The sequence below is a fragment of the Dermacentor albipictus genome, chromosome 7 (genome assembly GCF_038994185.2).
Source record: "Dermacentor albipictus isolate Rhodes 1998 colony chromosome 7, USDA_Dalb.pri_finalv2, whole genome shotgun sequence".
NCBI lineage: Eukaryota > Metazoa > Arthropoda > Arachnida > Ixodida > Ixodidae > Dermacentor > Dermacentor albipictus.
Genome location: NC_091827.1, coordinates 129,775,643 through 129,796,894, shown reverse-complemented (window position 1 = coordinate 129,796,894; position 21,252 = coordinate 129,775,643). Strand labels below are relative to the sequence as shown.

The following is a 21,252-nucleotide window of genomic DNA, read 5'->3' as shown; positions in this document are numbered from 1 at the left end:
ATTTCACGGGAGGACGACGCACTGTGGGACCATAGTAACGATGACAATGGCAGCACTAGTGAAGATGAGTAGTCCAGTGACCATGTCAGCTACTAATACATTTTCGTTATCGAATGCGCCCTCAAGTATGCTCTCCTTTTTTTTCTCCTGTCACGAGATATGGGGGGTCGACTTACAATCGTGTATATATAGTATGTCACCTCATCTTTTCATGCGAAAGGCTGTAAATGGGGAGGCGTATGAGCAACACTGGTTAATGTATTCGGAGTCCAAAGGTTCCGTTTACTGTTTCATGTGCAAACTATTTTCGATTTCAAGCAACCCCAGTGCTTTCACCACGCACGGCTTTTCTAATTGGAAAAGAGCAGAAGAAAAGGTTTGCGCGCATCTGTCGTTTCGTACTCTTCCTTCCCAAGTCTTCTTTCTTCCTTTTTTTGGCGCAACAACGTATTAGTCACATTGATCAGCTCTCAGTTTTACGATACTATTTAAATGGGAAAGTGTACAAACGCTTTCTTGGATTTGTTCCAATTGTATCGCATACCGCCTTGTATCTTTTCGATACCGTGATGTCCCTCTTGACGACCAATGGCATCTCAATTGACGATTGTAGTGGCCAAGCTTATGATAATGCGAGTAATATGTCGGGAAAATACAAAGGACTGCAAGCTCAAATCAAACACCTGAACGAATTGGCAGTCTACATCCCGTGTGCTGGTCATTCACTGAACTTAGTTGGCGCGTGTAGCGTTGATAGTTGCCTTGAAACAGTAGAATTTTTCACTGTAATTCAGAGACTGTATGTGTTCTTTGCTGCCTCACCTAAGCAATGGAGGTATCTTTTGGATAGCATGGGCGGAACTGGCCAGCAGCTTCTTTTGAAAAGTCTCTCTGACACCCGGTGGTCAAGACACGCTGAATCATGTAAGGCTATTCTGAAAAATTTCAATGCAGTCTTGTGTTGCCTTCAAGCTATATCAAAGGAGGAGGAAGAAAACGGTGACACTAGGAACGAAGCACACTCTCTCTTCAAGAAAATAAAGCTAGAGAATGCATTCATCGCGATTTTTTGGAGTGAAATCTTGGAGCGCTTTGACAAAACGAGCGTAGCACTTCAGAAACCAGGCCTACACATTTAAACTGCTGTAGACGTGCTGAGCTCTCTAGAAGGCTTTGTTAATTCTTTGCGACTTTTCTTTGCTACCTTCGAAGAGAGAGCACGCATGCTAAGCACAAATCAATGTTATCAGGATGAGGGCAGACGCATCGTTTTGAGTAAGCACCCGGGTGGAAAAAGCGATAGTGCGCCACAAGGAATGAAAAAATTTATCAAAGAGACCTACAATGTTGTACTTGACAGCCTAGGCTCTGCTTTGCGAGTGCGAAAGGCTGCCTGCACTGAACTCTGCGAAAGGTTCGGATTCTTAAAATTGCTGACAGAATTCGGTAACGAGGCCTCTCTGGCACAGCAGGCTGAGAAGTTGGTGAAAACCTACAAAAATGATTTGGAGCCAGCATTTTCCAGTGAAATCGCTCAGTTTGCGAACTTTCTGCACAACTCTGTGTGCCAGGACACGAGTCCTCTGGGAATAATGAAGTTGCTGCACGAAAGAAAGCTTGTTGATGTGTTTCCAAACCCTTCTATTGCTTTGCAAATGTACTTAAGCATACCCGTAGCAAACTGCGAGACCGAACGATAGTTTTCCAAGTTTTCACTGATAAAAAATCAGCTTCGTTCAAGCCTCCCTGACGGCAAGGTGAACTCGCATCCTATCATGTCCATTGAAAGTGACCTCCTCCGTGATCTATCCTTCGAACAGGCTATATCTGATTTCACCAAAGCGAAGATGCGAAAGATGCCATTTTAAAAGAGGACTGTTCGCGATATACATAGTTCCAATGAGTTCGTAGCGTCGCCTCCCAGCCTCCACGTTGCCAATGAAACGCTGAGCAGTGTAATTCAAGATATGCAAATCTTTGTTGTTCGTCTCTTACTTGTTCTTATGATATTTAGCGTGCTTATAAAGAACTGTATTTATGTTGTTTTTGATAGTGCCACGTTTATTTGCTGTCGTCCTGGCCTGCCTTACCTCTAACGAAAATATTTTCAAATGTTTTGTAATTACAGTTGGTAATTTTCATCTGTATTCTAGTGCATCCTTATGGTGTTTGTATTGCCTTAAGTATTGTATATATCTATTGCATATTTATAGAGTAATGTGTACAACGATTACTGCAGTCTGATGCTTGAATTTTAATAAAGAATGTTTCAGATACAACATGCGTCTCCTCACGGGATTAAACTTTGTGATGCAAACAAAGCCTAGCTTCAGAGGGATCGACATCTGAGCTGTGTTGTCTTTTCTATGTTCTTATTCGTCTTGGGTGCACAAAACTTTTCGTTAAAGCCTAGCTTTTGCTGAAAACTGAATGCAGATTAATCACAAAGTGAACATATTGGCGTTTACAACAGCACACATTTCAAGCAAGTTTTATTGTTTTCATTATAATAACAACAATAATAATCCCGTTGATTGCACTTCGTTCTTCTTAATTTGGTGGAATTAAAATGAAACTTGGCATATTTCCAGTAGGGAAGCAGGCGACGGGGGGGGGGGGGTTGAGTTAGCATAGGGAAAGGGGGCTTGCATGCGCATTAGCCCAGGGCCCTAATTTTGCTTAATCCGGCCCTGACCCCACTCTTATGTTCCTCGGTGCCGCATTTTCCCAGCTCCTACGTTGTTTTAATGTGATAGTGTTAAAGGGACCCCGAAACAATTTTGACGATTTTGTACAAACATACTGAGTCATTAGAGTAGGTCCTCTTATCATTATACACATCTAAGTGCTCCACTTAAAGTGTGTAATTTGTTATAACGCTTTAAAAGTGTACATTGCAGCCGATCGCAGCATTCTGCTCGGCGAAATTTTCAACCCCCCCTACCCATTTGACGTAAATCGCCCTAATGACATCAGTAGGATGAGCTATCCTATTGGCTGCCCAGGGAACATCATCAATAATTTTTCCAACTTAATGGTGAACAAATGTTGTCCGTAATAGTTGTAATGTTAGTTCATTTGTTTCTATAAAAACAAAGTAACAGAAACAGAATGCACAAGAACAATTTCTCTGTACACTTAAACACTTCCGGTACACAGCAAGTGTCGTCTGCTTGTGTTACAGCGTGCTCAATTTTGACAGGAGCTCCGCAGTCAGTGTCGGTCCGTCTTTTCATGAGCACCATGAATTGCTTTTGTGACGTGGGCTGCAAAGGTAGCGACTGGCTGTATGTCAAGCTGCGACACCATGTCCTTTTGCAAGGCAACACACGAGTGGAGTGGTTGCATCACAACGGACTGTCGATATCCGGTCAGAGCCAGGATTTCCATGTTTGCAGCCGCCACTTTACACTGTAGGATTACTACCACAACAGCGTTTTGCGAGTACGGTATTCGGGTAAACGCAAGCGAGGGGACACTGCCTGGCCGCTTGACCGTGTCGTTTCATAGGATGAGCAGAAGTGCAAATGTGAATGATCTGCACAGTGCAGATCATTGGAGGCCATTGAATCAGCGCGCATTGCGAGCATTCTGTAGCAGTGCCGAACGTGTCTGGTATTCCGGTAACCACAGGTGAGCTGGGCATTTAGACGTATGGGTGGAGGCATAAATTCAAGCTGATGAAGAAGCCTTAGCATAGACGTACATGAGCCGTCTGATCGGTGTGCGTGGTCCAGCCACCTGTTAGCGCAGAGTTTAACCAGCCAAACAAAGTGCTAATATTGCTCTAACCAAGTGTAAAACATTTTAAACCTTTACACAAACTATGTGTTAACGATTACACTCCTGCAAAAAATTGACACCAGCAGCACAGAAGAATGTATGTTTGAGCTGAGAGAAGAGAGAGAGAGAAAAGACGTGTATTTAGAGGCTATATATAGGACGCTTCGGATGTCACTCAGGATGGCTACCAAACCATGCAAACATCGCCGAATGTCGTATTCTCTCTCTTCATCTTCATCCCAGATCATCACGACAGTGGAACCACCTTCCCTGTGAAATTGTATCTATTGTCGACAACAAACTGTTTCGTAAGGCTCTAGCTAACATTGTATGATTAGGAATTATTAACGTGTTATTTCATTTACTTGCCGTACTTACAGGCCACTTAATTAGGACGACACTGGTTAACATTGTACTAACAGGAATTATCAAGTTGCTACTTTGTTTACATTGTCTGTCGTACTTACAAATATTGGGCAAAATATTACATAGTATTGTATAATTAGTAATTATTAACACACTGCATTGTTTATTTTCCGTACTTTATTGTTATACTTCCCGTTTTCCCACTCCCCTCTGTAATGCCTTCGGGCCTTGAGGGTACCATAAATAAATAAATAAATAAATAAATAAATAAACACCTATATATATACATATATATTGCGATGGAGGCGAGATGTAGGTGAAGGATATATTTACAAAATATTTACAAAGGAAGCTAGGGCAAGAGAAGATGTCTGATCAGACCCATGTGCAAGCGTCCTGATTGTCGTCTTCACCGCTCTGCCAAAGCTTGCGCTCATCCACATATCGATCACTATGTAACATCCGCCTTTGGCAGCGGAAGCACCGTACTGGTGCTTGCGACGAAGGTGAGGAGCTAGAAGGGCAATATGGATTCAGCAGGGAAACGTGATCATCAGTTGGTAGCAAAGGAGGTTGAAGAAGCAGGGTCCAGGAGTATAATCTCGTAACTGATGTCGCCGAGTTGACGCAGCACATTGTAGGGCCCGATGTAATGTGGGAGCAACTTCTCTGATAGGCCAATGTAGTAACACGGCAACCATAGGAGAACCAGAGAACCAGGTGTGAAGTGCACACTTTTCTGTGTTCACTGTCGTAACGGGACTTATGGGATTCTTGCGAAGCACAAAGTCGGTCGTGGGCAAGCTGACGAGCTGCACAGGCTCAAGCAACAAGGTCACTGGCATATGCAGTAGGCGAGTGATGAGCTGACGGAAGGAGAGTACTGAATGGCAATGCACAATATCAGCCCAACAGTAAATAAAACAGTGAATATCCAGCAGTGTCATGCCATGACGAATTGTATGCGAAGGTAACAAATGGTAACGTGCTGTCCCAGTCACGGTGACCAGGTGAAACATACATGGCCAGCATCTCAGCATTCGGTTCGGGATCAATCCACTCGTCTGTGGATGATAAGCAGTGGTGAGCTTATGTTCAATGGAGCAGACGCGAAGGATGTCATCTACCACTTCTAAGCCAAAAGCGGTAACAAGAGCACAACGTGAAATGACATGGAATCCATTCTTGACAAATGCGCTCAATCATTCAACATGTACAAAAAAAAAAGAACACAATTTACATTTATCACAATGCAGGCACAACTTTTACTTTCACTGTGATTACAATTGTTTTTCAATAATTAACATTGCTAACAATCTGCTATGGCAGAGCGTGTTTTAATCTCGAAAAACGGGACCTGTGCCAGAGACACCCATGCTGGCCGAGCGACAACATCAGGAACAGATGACAGGCCTGCTACTAGCACAACAGCCATTCATTCATCAAAGCAAATGACCTTGTCGAATGCTCCACGCTAGCAGACGACGCTCGGTTTTCAAATGACTGACAGGAGCGTGACATGTGCGCGTCTTGTGGTACTGCACGCACCAACGAATCAGGAGAGGGCAGCAGAATGAATGGAAAAGTGACCTGTTTGCACAATCGCACCCCTGCTCGCCTGACTTGCTCGTTCGCTACCGTCAGCGTCGATAAGCTGCAAAAGTGTAGTTTACAAGATACCCCTGCAACGCGGTCTGTCTTATGCAGGACACACAAGTAAATGTCTAAATGTTATATTACACGAACATAGCAATAAAGTGGGAAAGGGCAAGAAGGGCTTCTTGTTGAGTCTATTGCGCACAATGTGGCTGTGTTCCGTTCTTTGAAAGGAACAGTATCCTAGCTAGGCATCCTAATAAAAACACTAGACTTATCATTGAAGCAGCAGCAATCGCTGAGGGTGACTCGGTCAGCAAGCCGTTAACGGCATTAACAGATTACTAATTGCATTAACTTGCTTTCCTGGGATCGCAAACGTGCTCTTGATTGTCTTAAGAGGGCAGTTGTGGTTTGTTTGAATTCTGAGTGCTTGCTAATGTTGGCTTCATGTTTTGGAGAGGGCGCTGTTGTCTTCGTATCTTGGTCACATATGCTTGTAATTCGAAACAAAAATTCATTTGGAAGCCAGCACTTGTCTTCACCATTCTTACTGCCCCCTTGTCTATATATGCGCTGCAAGTCAAGTTTGCAATGGAATACAAGCTAGTGGATACTCAAACCCTGCTTCAGTCTATTGAGGAACATACACATTGGCCCATGTAGTCTGCTAGGCAAGACTGCAGCTAGCACACTAGGTGCAGCTACAACTGCAACTAGTGGCTCAAGCTAGTAGACACCTTGGGTCACAGGTGAGATCCTCCAAAGTGGCTAAAGAATAAGGCTATTTTTAGGGTTAGCTCCCCCTTCACCCACCCTGAGCTGTGGCAGGAAGCATTCGCGGTGCTCGAACAGGCGCAGGTGTGATGCCAAGCGGCCCCCTTCAATCAGATGTCGGCTCAGCAAGCCAGGCCCTGCGTTGGCCTCCAACACCAGCGGTGGGCAGCCACCAGGCCAGTGGGCCAGCTGCTCCTCCAGCATCTCTGCATACGAAAGAAGGGAAAACTGCATCTGTACCAGCAATGCCAGCTGTGTAAGCTAGCTGCTAGAGTTTGCCCATGACGCTCATCCAAAATATTTTTCAACTTATTATTTTCAATAAGAAAGAAACAACTGCACCATTGATAATTAGAACCACTGCACCTCACCAATTATTATTTTTCTGCTTATAGTGAAAAGCCACACACCAAAATTTTTTTTTTTACATCGGAAGCCAGGTTTGAAAAACTTCTTCCCTCAATAAGCATGTCTTAACCAACTTGCGCAACTATTTAAAGTGAAGAAAAATTGTTCATTTTATTTTTGGGTGAGTTATTCTTGTCATAAAATGTGTTAAAAGTACTAGTCATGCCAGCAATGATAAGTAACAAATGAATTGCTGAATTGAGTAAAGCTTTGGCATTTATGTAGCTAAGTATAGGACCTTTGGTCTTTGCTTGGCACCCACAAATTTCTAGCATGTTATGGACACGTGATTGAATGGCTTGAAATGGCAGACCTGTTAAGTCTACCTTGATGATGTTGGCATTCTTGCCTCAAGTTTTGACTATCACCTTAGGCACCTTGCGACAATACTAGAGGCCATCAAGTTATGTGGGCTGACCCTGAAGCCAGAGAAATGCCACTTTGCTTACAAAAACCTTCCATTCCTGGGCCATGTCATCAGCAAGTCTGGAGTCCCTCTTAATCCGCAGAAAACAGCTGCCATTACAAAATTTCTGCAGCCCGTCAACAAGAAGGCAGCTTTTTGGTCTGTCTGCCTATTATAGACACTTTGTCAAGAACTTTTCTCACATCACCACAACTCTCACTCTTCTCATGAAATCCAACATCGAGTTTAAGTTTAAGGGAAACACTCCAAGTAGAGACATTTGAATAACTAACATTACGACTACAGTCACCACCAGTGCCGATACTAAAATCCCCACCGATGCAAGCAGCATAGGCCTCGGCACTGTCCTAGTCCAGAGAAAACATGCACTTGAAAGGGTTTTGCTAGCCAGTCGCTGTCAAAAGTCAGTAATGCGGAAAATTGGGCTAGTTGGTGGTTAATCATCATACCCCTTGGTGGTGAAGCAGCGCACCGACAAGGACAAGGTGAAACCGCACAAGAATAGCGACAATACAGCATAGCAGTGAGTGTCGTCTATTCACGTGTGTCTTCGCCTTGTCCTTGTCAGTGTGCTGCTTCCCCACCAAGGTATGAAGGCTGTCGAAAGTGGAAGCACATTATTCAACGACAGAAAAGGAATGCCTTGCCATTATCTGGGCTATAACGAAATTTCGGCCTTACCTATATGGCAGGCCATTCAAAGCCTTAAGCAACAGTCATGCACTGTGGTGCCTAGTCAACGTAACTCTTTCCATGCCGCATCCATCGGCATTGTTAGCCTGCCAACTATGGTTTGAATCGCCGGTTTCAAGACTTTCTGTGCCGCTCACGGACACACTGCACTATCAGACATGAAAAGGAAGAACTATTCTTTTGTTTCCTAAGCAGTTTGCTTTTTTCCCCGAGACAGTGATTTTTTAATGTGCTCTGAAGTTTTCGCACTCGTCAAGGTATAAAGCAAAAATAGCCACCCACTATCGACCATTTGAAATGCCGCTTTCAAGACCTTCTGCACCTAGGAAGTGAAGAAGGAGAACTGTATTTTTGTTTTCTAAGCAGTCCGCTTTTCCCCCATTAGGTGTTAATTTTTTAACGCACTCCAAAGTTTGGCAATAGTCAAAGCAGAAAGCAAAAATGGCCGCCTCCGGGAGTGGTGTGTGTGCTTTGAAAGATTGCAGATCTCTTGATTCCACTGTGTCTGCAGCTGATTTTATTGATGGACCGAGCAGCAGTGAGTCTGAGGGCGCCAACTTTTTGTCGGACTTTGAATCTCAGACCGACAACGACGCAAGCCAGCAGGGAACATCGACTGCCACAGCCCAGTATGTCATCCTAGTGCTTGCACTTGAATTTTCGTAGTGGAATAACTGTTCAATTAAAAATTGTGATTTTTCTTTTCAGATATAGTGCCAATTAGATGGCGATAAATTTTGTATATCCCATAATTTTTTTTACATTTTTTTTCTTAGTACCATATTTACTCGCATAATGATCGCACTTGTGTAATGATCGCACCCCTGAATTTTGTCATAAAATTCGATTTTCTTGTAATTTTCTGTGTAATGATCGCACCCCAAACTTGCCGCAGTGATATGTCATGTGCCAAGTCCAGCTAATGATGCTAGCGCTTACCATCTGTCGAATGCTATGTGAACGACTCAAGACAAACCAAGCGGTCTGCACGCACCAAACATTCTTAAGCAGATGCACCATTTCATTCCTTTCATCACTCTCCGCACTTCCATGACAAAAGAAAAGCTGCAACCAAACTTGCCTTTATTATGTGTAAGCTTTATAATGGTTGTGGTCAACAACAACAAAAAAGGCACCTTTCGATTCTTCTCGTCTGCACTCGTAGGCACGCAACAAACCGCGAGCGGCAACCATAGCAGCCACGTTTACACTAATATGTTAGAAGTGTACCCTATTCATACGCCGACACTTGTGACACAGCTAAGGTATTCGCCCACCCTTAGTGGAAACGTGCCGCATTAGGATACTAGGGAAGACAAATGCCGCAGTTTTCGCAACATGCCCGCCATGTGTTTCTGTCAATGGCAGCTAAGCGCACCCATCTGTTTCTGTCCCCTCAAAGCGGACATGACTACGTTACTGCCGCAAGCTTGCCAATATTAGCGATATAATTCATTACTGATACGAAAGAAACTGTTTCAATGCACTTGAGTAGGAGACAGGAAAGATGGATAGCGAGGGAAAGACGAAGGTTGGAGGGAGAGAGAGACAGGAAAAGGCGACTACCGATTTCCTCTGGGTGGATCAGTTCAGGGGTGCCGTCTTTGTGAAGCCGAGGCCAAAGAGGTGTGTTGCTTCTGTCAAGGGGCCTTAAAGGTTCAAACACTCAGGGCCGGCTTAACCCCCAGGATCCCCTTTTCCCAGGACACGGCTAAGCCGCACATGGTGAGATGCGGGAGGGCCCCACCCTCATGTGCTTGGGTACTTGGTGTCGCAACACATCAAATGCCTGCTTATGCAGATGCCCCTGTGGAGGCATTTGTGGGTACAAAACATGTTTTCAGTCATTCATAAGATGCAATTTTCCAGGTACAAGTTACTGGTTATTGAGCTCTTCGGCATTATTTATTGTGCGTTCTGCCGGCACAAGCAACACACTTCCCTATATCACTCCTGGCGATCATTCGTCGCGTTTTCGACAAGTGTGAGTACAGAAAGAAGGTCTTAAAAAGCATCACAATATTCGTCAGCAAGATTCAGTCCAAGCCAAACTAACTGTGCCACAACGCCGGATGTGTATTTCGTTTACTGCATTACAATGCCTTGTGTGGTCAGTATGCACAAAAGGTGCCCCGAAAAGTAAGAAATAAGTTACAATAATGTTGGGAGTCAGAGAAAGCATCACAAACATGACCCAGTAAAATTCAGTACATGCCAAGCACATGCCGAACTATCTGTGGCACAATGGCGGAGATGTTTTTCACTAACTGCATCAGAAAATGCAGTCCAGACTGTCAAGCAGACTGTCTAACAAAATTTCTCACCTTGCTGTGTTTCAATAGTGCAGGGGTGCTGCGTCGAAGTGCAGCAGGAATGCGAAATTACATCAACAGCCGAAGAAACCAGAGCTACATTAAATAAAATAAAAAGAGATGACAGACGAGTCGCCGAACAGGCAAATGCTCACATGGGCAGCCAGCCTCATTCACTTCAACAGTGTGTCTGGTGCGTGATGCATGCACTTACCTTAAATGTCATGCCAGTGCATGCATCACGTGCGAGACGTTACCTAAAGTGTCTGGCGCATAACTTACATTACCTGGTAACCTGGTGTCACCTGGCATTGTCTGGCATTACTTAACGACAGATTGTTGTTCAGTAATGCAAGAAAGATAGGTCGCAAAGTGCAACATCCTTTATACACAAAACTTTTTAGTTTTAGAGAAAAGAATCAAAAAAATAAAACACTGTCAATTAACCTCATTTCACGTTTTTTTTTTTTTCAATGCTTATATCAGCTAACAGATTGTGTGAACACTAGGCACTTAGGTCAGCAGTGTCGGAGAATACTCACACTCGCCATATTTTTCCAGGCCCCGCGATCACTCACGTTCACGCAGACCTCCACTCACACTGACAAGCACTCACCTCCACTAACACTCACTGGCGCTCACCTCCACTCACACTCATTCGCCTTCACTCGTGCTGACTGGTACTCACCTCCACTCACACTCGCCTGCACACACCTCCACTCATACTCACTGGCTCTCACTCGCACTCACGCTCACCTCCACTCACATTCAATGGTACTCACCTCCACTCACACTCACCTCCACTCACTGGCACTTACGCGCGCTTGCCTCCACTCACATTAACTGGCAATCACACTCACTCACATCTGCACTCCCACTCACTGGCATGCACTCACAGTCACCTACTCACATTCACTGGTACTCACTCGCACTCGCATCCACTCACGTTTACTGGCACTCATCTTCACTCACAGTCATTGCCATTCACACACTCACACTCACTCACAATCACTGGCAGTCACCTCCACTCATACTTGCACTCACTTCCACTCACATTCACTGGCAATCACACTCACTCGCATCTGCACTCCCACTCACCTACTCACATTCACTGGTACTCACTCACACTCACGTTTACTGGCACTCATCTCCACTCACAGTCACTGCCACTCAAGCACTCACAATCACTGGCACTCACCTCCACTCATACTTGCACTCACTTCCACTCACACTCACTAGACCACCTCCACTCATACTCACTTCCACTCACATTAGCACTTGCACACATCTCACCTCACACTCACCTACTCACATTGACTGGTACTCACTCGCATTCACCTCCACTCACGCTCACTGGCACTCACACTCACTTTCACTCATGCTCACCTCCACTCACATTTACTAACACTCACCTTCACTCACATGCGCACTCACTTCCACTCACATTCGCTACACCGCCTCCACTCACATTCACTGGCACTCGCCTCCACTCACAGTCACTGGCACTCACCTCCACTCACACTCACTGGCACTGACCTCCACTTACACTCACTGGCACTCACTTCCACTCATACTTACTGACGCTCACACCACCTGCACTCACACTCTCAGTCACGCCTGGAATGAGTGCGAGTGAGTGCACTCAGGAGTGAGTTGGCCGACCTAGGCCACTCACAATTCGCGTATATTTATAACGAAGCTTCCAATTTAGCACCTGCTACATCGGGAGTGCGCCAAGGCAGTGTTTCGGCCCCAGTTTTATTTTTATTATACATAAACGATTTGCCTTCTTTAATACATGGTAACATCTGTCTATTCGCTGACGATTGTATTTTGTACCGCGAAATTAACTGCTATGATCACCATATATAAAATTCTGTTTTGGAGTCAGGATTGGCAGATGATTCTAAATGCCGAAAAATATGTAACGCTAACAGTAAGTGGAAAGAAAGAGATATCTGATTTTACTTCCATTATCAATGCCACACCTCTCACTTGTATATTTCAATGTAAATATTTAGGTGTCACTTTAACACATGCTCTCCAATGGGAAACCCCATGTTAACAATGCAACCTCAAGTGGAAATCAATATACATGCTGAGGGACCCGCCATGGTTGCTCAGTGGCTATGGGTGTTGGGCTGCTGAGCACGAGGTCGCGGGATCGAACCTCGGCCACGGCGGCTGCATTTCGATGGGGGCGAAATGCGAAAACACCCGTGTACTTAGATTTAGGTGCACGTTAAAGAACCCCAGGTGGTCGAAATTTCCGGAGTCCTCCACTACAGTGTGCCTCATAATCAGAAAGTGGTTTTGGCACGTAAAACCCCATAATTTTTTACATGCTGAGCACTAAAACAACTCTTCTTTCTGAGAAGGCACTTTCATCTTGCACCCCCAAATACAAATCTGCTGGCCTGCAAAATGCTCATTCAACCAGTGCTGGAGTACGGCAATAATGTTTGGTTTGGCAGGGCGCAAAGGAAGGCAATAAGGTTCATTTATAATACATACAAGTTAATGGACTCATCGAATGTTTATTAGCACTGCAAAAATTGGAAAACTAGCATGACTAAAGTTTTTGTTTCTATTTATTCATGGTGATATAAACATTGATATATCCGTACTAAGTTCTCAAACTCAAATTGCTTTAAATATTCGTATTTCCTTAAAACAATTAGAGAATAGAATGAACTTAGTCTTTCCATTACTAACACTTTATCTTTAAATAACTTTATAACTTTAGCAGCAGCCAACTTCAACAGCGTTCGCTTGGAGTTTGTTCCAAGTTAAGTTGGTTGACACAATCAGCCTAGTATAAACTGTACGCAACCACGCAAGAAACCAGGAGCCACATGCATGACACCCACGCAGGTTGTTTTCTTTCGCAGCCAGTGGTCGTTTATGTTCTTAGAATGGTGCCATTCTTCAAGACAGGGAATGCGGCAGACAGCGTGCTTCCACCGCGGTGTCCAAGATATATGAACACTTTGCGCACAAGCGCATGTAACCACAGGCCAAGTGGCCGCCTTGCTGCACGCATGTCACTCAATGGGACATAGGCGCATTACTGCACGCATGACAGCCTGTGGGACATAGGCACATTCTTGCCAGGGGTGACGGCGTTCCCATGGCAGTGGGTGAGACAGTGTTTATGCCGTCGAGCATACATATGTAATAGGAATGTAATGGTGGCCAAGCCGCGCGAGGATAGAATTCTGCGCCATGACTGGGGTAAGTGTCTCACGGGGCGATTTATGGGTTTGCATGACATGCCAGTGTACCGGGCTGGCTGCACCAAGGCATGTGAACCCCATGCAAGAGGGCCATGTGGCATTCATTTAAGTAGTGTTGATCCGTGTGTTTGCCGATGACATTGTTCTATTCAGCAACACTGCAGACAAGTTACAACAAATGACTGAGGACCTAAACAGGGAGAGTCTAAGAGTGGGGTTGAAGATTAATATGCAGAAGACAAAGATAATGATAAATAACCGGGCAACGGAACAAGAGTTCAAGATTGCAAGCAGCCTCTAGAGTCTGTGAAGGAGTACGTTTACCTTGGTCAACTAATCTCAGGGAACCCTGACCATGAGAAGGAAATTCAGAGAAGAATAAAAAGGGGTTGGATCGCATACGGCAGACATTGTGAGCTCCTGACTGGGAGCTTACCGTTATCATTGAAAAGGAAGGTATACAATCAATGCATTTTACCAGTGCTGACATATGGGGCAGAGACTTGGAAACTTATAAAGAAGCTTGAGAACAAGTTCAGGACTGCGCAAAGAACGATGGAACGAAGAATGCTAGGCATAACTTGAAGAGACAGAAAGAGAGCAGTTTGGATCAGAGAGCAAATGGGTACAGATCATATTCTAATAAACATTAAGAGAAAGAAATGGCGCTGGGCAGGTAATGTAATGTGCAGGTTATGTAACCGTTGGACCATTAGGGTGACAGAATGGATACGAAGAGAACGGAAGCGCAGTAGAAGATGGCAGAAGACTAGGTGGTGCGACGAAATTAGGATATTTGCGGGTGCTAGTTGGAATCAGTTGGCGCAGGACAGGGGTAATTGGAGATCGCAGGGAGAGGCCTTCATCCTGCAGTGGACATAAAATAGGCTGATGATGATGATGATCTGTGTGTTTCAAAAGGACTAGTAAAAGGGGACAGTCACAGTGTGTATTGTTGATGGTCCCGCCTACTTTAACATAAAAGTGATCGGTAGAATGTGAGTGAGGAGGCCTGAAATAAGGGTGCCGCCCCAATTCGCAAGGGCATTTAAAGGAGTGTGTAGAGGGAAGAGGGAGGCAAGCGAGCTAGATAATTGGCTGCCGCTAGCCTGTGTGTACGGCTTTGTTTTAATCATCATCATCATCATAATCTTAATCATCTCATCTTAATAAACATATGTATTTCTAAGTTGGCCTCCCTGAGTGCAAAGTGTCGCCGGACAGCGGTGAATACTCCTTGAAGATTCATTTGCCTGGAAGACCTGGAGGAGAAGAAACTTTTAACTGGTGCTGTGACCAGGGTAGTCCGAGTGACTTGCTGCATCAGGGCTGGCTACAACTATTCAATTCACTTAGAGAAGAGTGCTAGAACATTATTCTTCCAAGAAGTTCTGGGAGCCGAGGCTCAAAATCCCATGGCGGCATCTGAGTGAGAGGCCCAGCCCAACTGTCCGTGACAGCCTGTGGGACATTTTGGGAAGAGTTTTGGAGCATTATTCTCGCAAAAAGTTCCAGTAGCCAAGGCTCAAGATTCTGCGGCGACATCCTAGTGGAGGCCCTGACCAGTGTTTGACGAAAGCCTGCGAGACAACAGGTGGAGGACAGCCAAACAGTGTTCTGTCAAGAGTCGGCGATTGCAAAACTTGGCTCCTGCTGTGTATCAACCACTAGCGGCGTCATGAACAGGATGGCAAGGACCCACTATTCATGGGGAATGACCCTATCAACTGAGTGGGTGGTTGCCCGACCGTGAGCGTGGAATGACTTCAACCGGCATCACCACCGGTCAGCTGGCCAAGTGCCTGAGATAAATAGGAGTTCAGGTAGGCCCTGCCCTATTTCCTCCAAAAGCACCACGTCGATCACCGTGCGAGCACAGATGCAGCGCGGAGCAACAGAAATAACCACTGAATCAGCTTCAAATAAGACAGATTTAGCTGGGGCAGAGGCCTCAAAAAGGCATAGCACTACAACGGACTCCAGTAGTCAAGCAGCTGCCGTGCAGCTCAGGAAGAAGGAACTGGATGTGGAAATGCTGGGACTTCAAATTCAGCTCCAAACTCTAAAACTGCAAGAGCCGAGTCTCCAGGAGAAAGAAAGGGGGTGAAGATCAAACTTGGGCAGATGTGCCAAGGACCATGCTGTTCCCTTAATTTCAGCCATAGTGGATTAGCTTCTGAGATGCACAAAACGTGATGAGCCCGCTCAGTCAAGAAACCAGCTGGTTGAAAGACGCAGGTTTGCAGTGCTACCATATGTGCATGATGTCTCCTGTAGGCTAAAAAAGATTGGGCAGCGTGCAGGAATCACCATCGCTTTGTCAGCCCCAGAAAAGCTGGCAAGGCTATGTAAACATGTAAATGCACTTAAATCATGTCAGAGTTGTTGCTCTGTCAGGCAAAGAAAACATCTTGTGACATGCACAATGAATGTGGTTTGCCAGATTCCCTTGTTTGGCGGCAGTAGATATGTTGGACAGACAGGCAGGTCCTTAAACGATCGTTTAAGAAAGCACTATAACAACGTCCATAACACTGTTCAAGGCCACTTGGGCATCCATTGCCGGAACTGCGGTTGTGTGCCCCTCTTTGAAGATACAGAATTTTTAGCGAGACACAGCTCATGTGGGAAATTATAGATGCTGATTTCATCAGAAAACTGGTTAGTGTGTGCGTTAGTGCCCCCTCTATCGCACTGACCCCTAGTGAAGTCATGTAGCTCAGCAGATAGAAATAGTAATGTTAGTTTTTTTCAAGTGACCATGTTCTTAGTACAATGACTTGCTGTTAGAACACCCCTTGTGACTGCCTTTCATTTTCTGCGCATGCCCCCTCTTGTATATATACACATGAAGTGGCAACGAATAAAATATTGTTGGAAGTCAGTGCAGTGTATGTCGTCTCTCGCAATCCTTGTTCTTTGCACTGTTTGTCGTTTTTATCGTCGTCGTATTCCTTATTTTGAATGTCTCTGTTCTTCGCACTTGCACTAACGGTTGCCACACAAGTGAACTGTAACTTTCAAAAAATGAAGTGCCAACGGTAACGGCACACTAAGAAGGAACAAAAAGACAGGACAAGGCATTTTTAATCGTAACATTAGCTATGGTACTTTAGTAGGATGTTCTGGTGGGCTAGTTGGTTCATATTGTCGCAGTAAAACGCGGACAGAACACAGGGAGACGTTCTTCAGCAACAACAGGACAATCTGTTCAAAAACAAACACACCAGAGACACGTCTTCTTCGTCATCACTTAATCTTGCTCTGACCCACTAGGCGAAGTCCGTTAGTGCTCCCATTGTCGTCATCGTCTGCATAGAATACACGCGTCATTTGTCCCTCCCTACGAGAGCATCGTCCCGATGCTGGACAAGAAATGTCAGTTGCGGAAGTAAAGGCCACTAGCATAGTTATTCGCTCACATACGGCTTCATGTGGACAACGTGCACAAGTTCAGGAAGGTGTGTGTGGCGCCATGTACAGTTCAGATTATCAGGAACGACCTCGTGGGTGACATCACTGAGTCGCCGCAATACCCGATATGGTCCAGGTATCGCCTTAACAGTTTCTCGGAGAGGCCTCGTTTCCGTACGGGTGTCCAAACCCATACTCTGTCGCCGACTTCATAGGTAACTATTCTACGGTGAAGATCATAGCGGCCTGCTTCGTAGTTTTGCTGCTGGCAGATCCGCAAGCGCGCGAGCTGCCGAGCTTCTTCTGCGCATTGTGTAAACACATTGGCGTCCGTATCAGTGTCATCAAAGTGGTGTGGAAGCATCGCATCCAGCATCGTTCGTACATCTCGTCCGTGAACAAGTGAGAACGGAGTCATGCGCATCGTCTCTTGTTTCGCCGTGTTATATGCAAAGGTGATGTAAGGTAGGATGTCGTCCCAATTTTTACGATCAACATCCACGTACATGGAAAGCATGTCTTCAATTGTTTTGTTTAAGCGCTCTGTTAACCCATTGGTTTGTGGATGGTAGGCGGTGGACTTTCGATGGGCCGTTCCACTTAGTAGCAAGACGTGATCTAAATGTGCAGCCGTAAATGCGGTTCCTCGGTCGGTTATTACGACGGTTGGCGCACCGTGTCGCAACACCACATGCTCAATGAAAAAGCGCGCTACCTCGGCTGCTGTGCTGCTCTGGATTGCCTTTGTTTCAGCGTAACGTGTGAGATAGTCGTTTGCGACGATAACAAAGCGATTGCCTGCAGTAGAAGAAGGAAGTGCGCCCAAAATATCCATTCCGATTTGATCAAATGGTCTTCGAGGGACCTCGACGGGTTGTAGAAGGCCGGCTGGTTTCGTCGGAGGTGACTTGCCCCTCTGGAAGTCGAGGCAAGTGCGAACGTGATGTTTCACGGCGGTGGTAAGTCTCGGCCAGTAGTACCTTTGCTGCACTCTGGTTAATGTTCGCGTGTAGCCTAAGTGACCAGAAGTCACCTCGTTGTGGCAAGCTTGAAGCACTTCCGTACGACAAGCAGATAGGGGGACCCGGTCGAAGAAAAGTTTTTTTGTAAAGGACCTTGGACCTTGGCCCGTAAACAAAACGACAACAGTCCTCTTGCGAAAACTCTAGGTGGTTTTGCAGATCTTCCCTCCAAGTAATTGATTAGTGCAAGCAACTCAGGGTCGTCCTGTTGTTGTTGCGCGATGGCGGATGTATCCATAACACAAAGAAAAGCCGAGTCTTCTTCTTCAGGCGGAGCAGGTGACTCATCGGTGATCGAGACAAGCAGTCAGCATCCGTATGTCGTTTCCCTGACTTGTACGTGACAGTCATGTCAAACTCTTGCAGCCTTAGGCTCCAACGCGCCAGTCGTTCAGAAGGATCTTTAAGGTTTGTCAACCAACATAGTGAATGGTGGTCGCTGATAACTGTGAAGGGGCGGCTATACAAATATGGGCGAAATTTCATAACCGCCCATACCACGGCAAGGCATTCATTCTCAGTTGTGGAGTAATTAGCCTCTGTACGTGAGATGGTTCTACATGCATAGGCAAGCACACTTTCTGTGTCCTCTTGCCCCTGCACAAGAACAGCTCCGAAGCCAACATTGCTGGCATCAGTGTGGAGCAGTGTAAGAGCGGTCTCATCAAAGTGAGCAAGCACTGGAAGTGTCTGGACACGTTGCCACAAGTCGTTGAATGCACCTTGCTCTTCGTCGCCCCATACAAAAGCAACGTCGTCTCTCGTCAGGCGAGTTAACGGCGATGCAATGTGCGCAAAGTCTGCAATAAACCGCCGGTAATAGGCACAGAGGCCGAGGAAGTGCCTGACAGCCTTTCTATCGGATGGTACAGGAAACTGTGCGACAGCTGCAATTTTTTCAGGATCCGGCCGGACACCTGCGTAGCTGACGACATGACCAAGAAACTGCAGTTCTGCAAAGCCAAAGTGGCACTTTTGCGGCTTCAGGGTGAGGCTGGCGGGCCGCATGGACTGCAGAACTGCTTCAAGCCGTTCGAGGTGTTCTTCAAGCGTTGCGGAGAACACGATGACATCACCGAGATACACTAAGCAGGTTTTCCACTTCAGACCCGAAAGTACAGTATCCACGAGGTGTTGGAGCGTAGCAGGGGCAGAACACAAGCCGAAAGGCAAGACTTTAAATTCGTATAGGCCGTCTGGCATCACGAAAGCAGTTTTTTTCACAATCTCTTGGGTCTACTTCGATTTGCCAATATCCTCTTTTTAAGTCCATTGAAAAGAAGTAACGTGCCTGTCGAAGCCTGTCAAGTGAATCATCTATACAAGGAAGTGGGTATACATCTTTCTTTGTCACTTTATTTAGCTTTCAGTAGTACACACAGAAACGGAAGCTGGCGTCTTTTTTCTTGACCAGAACTACATGAGATGCCCAGGGACCCGTTGATGGTTGGATCACGTCATCTTCAAGCATTTTGTCACTTGTTGTTGTATGGCTTCACATTCTCTAGGAGCCACACGATATGGGTTTTGGTGAATTGGTCTTGCCATATCCTCTGTAATTATTTGGTGCTTTTGTTAGAGGCGTCCGACCAACGCTGGACTTCGACGCAAAGCAGTCGTTGAACTTGGCCAATAGCGTAAGAAGGCGCTCTCGTTCGTGCTGCGACAAAGCAGTGCTAACATCAAGTACAGGAGCTGGGTCTTGCATAGGTGCTTCTTTGAGTAGTGAACAGCAGCCATGAACATCTGCAACGGTGTCAAAATAAGGCACAGCCGTGCCATTGGGAAGGTGCCGTCGCTCTGTGCTAAAATTTGTTAGCAACAGGTTTGTGCGCCCGTCAGTGACATTCACGATTCCTTGTGCGACCGAGATACCGTGAGTAAACAACAACGTGGTTATTTGGTTGGCAACTCCTTCACAACAAAACGGTATGTCACATGCTGCCAAAACAAGGGCACACGATCGAGGGGGGGATGATGACGTCGTCTTCTGTTAGACGAAATGGGTTGTGTTGCAGCGATAAGCAATGAATTAAACCGGAGCTCTCATAAAACTTCACCATGCGGTCCAGGATGTTATTTACAGCGCCATATTCTTTTAGGAAGTCCATTCCAATAATCAAATATTTGCCGCATACAGGAAGGACGATGAAAGTGGCCACAAAAGAAGAATCCCCGATGTGAACTCTAGCAGTACATCTTCCAGTAGGCATCAGTAATTGGCCGCCTGCCATCCTTATGTGAGGTCCCGTCCATGGCGTCTTTACTTTCTTCAGGTGGAGGACGAGTTCCTGACTCATTATAGAGAAGTCAGCACCAGTGTCGACTAACGCTGTCACCGGCTGCCCATCTTTAGACGTTTCTTTTACATGCAAGAAAAAAATGAGGACACACATAAAATTAAAATTAAATTATGGGGTTTTACGTGCCAAAACCACTTTCTGATTATGAGGCACACCGTAGTGGAGGACTCCGGAAATTTTGACCACCTGGGGTTCTTTAATGTGCACGTAAATCTAAGTACACGGGTGTTTTCGCATTTCGCCCCCATCGAAATGTGGCCGCCGTGGCCGGGATTCGATCCTGTGACCTCGTGCTCAGCAGTCCAACACCATAGCCACTGAGCAACCACGGCGGGTTAGGACACACATAAAAAACACACACACCACACCACGAGCCTTTATGGTGTGGTGCGTGTTTCTTTTGTGTGTCCTCAATGTTTTTTTGCGCAGTTAAAAGAAATGCTTATAGCTACAGTGTAAATGATTGTACATGCTGAGCAGTTTCTGTGAACAATTTTCTTAAAAACCTGTACCGGTTTGCTGTACCAGGATTTGCTTGAATAATGTTATCACATCATCACGCATTGTGTCATTGTATATTTTGGGATTTCTATTTTTTTACTCATACCAAGCTTAGTGCTACTAATAATTTCATGTACTTATTCTGCTAGTCTTTTAGTGTTTTCCATTGTAAAATTACTTGATTGTGCTTCTTTTGTATTTATATGTGTGCTAACCCTGCAACAATCTCATGTGAGATCAGCAGTATTCCTAAAAAACAAATAAAGTAATAGCTACACGAATTCCATTTGCTTGCTTGAGCACATTTAATCCACGCTCTTTCCACTGCAGGAAAGGAAATATTTTTCCACCATTGGCCCATCTAACGAGACGGATTCTGCAGAAGAGCCATTCGCACAATAAATGCCGAGAAAA

General features: G+C 45.5%; 1 protein-coding gene across 3 annotated transcripts in view; it reads right to left on the bottom strand.

Annotated features, from left to right (window-relative positions):
• Nucleotides 1–21,252, bottom strand: part of mtTFB2 (mitochondrial transcription factor B2) — a 221,260-nt gene that overhangs the window by 180,358 nt on the left and 19,650 nt on the right. For all 3 annotated transcript variants that reach the window (XM_065424247.1, XM_065424246.1, XM_065424248.1), the window contains exon 3: nucleotides 6,562–6,728. In XM_065424247.1, the coding sequence (XP_065280319.1) occupies nucleotides 6,562–6,728 (167 nt within the window). The remainder of the gene's footprint in view (nucleotides 1–6,561; nucleotides 6,729–21,252) is intronic.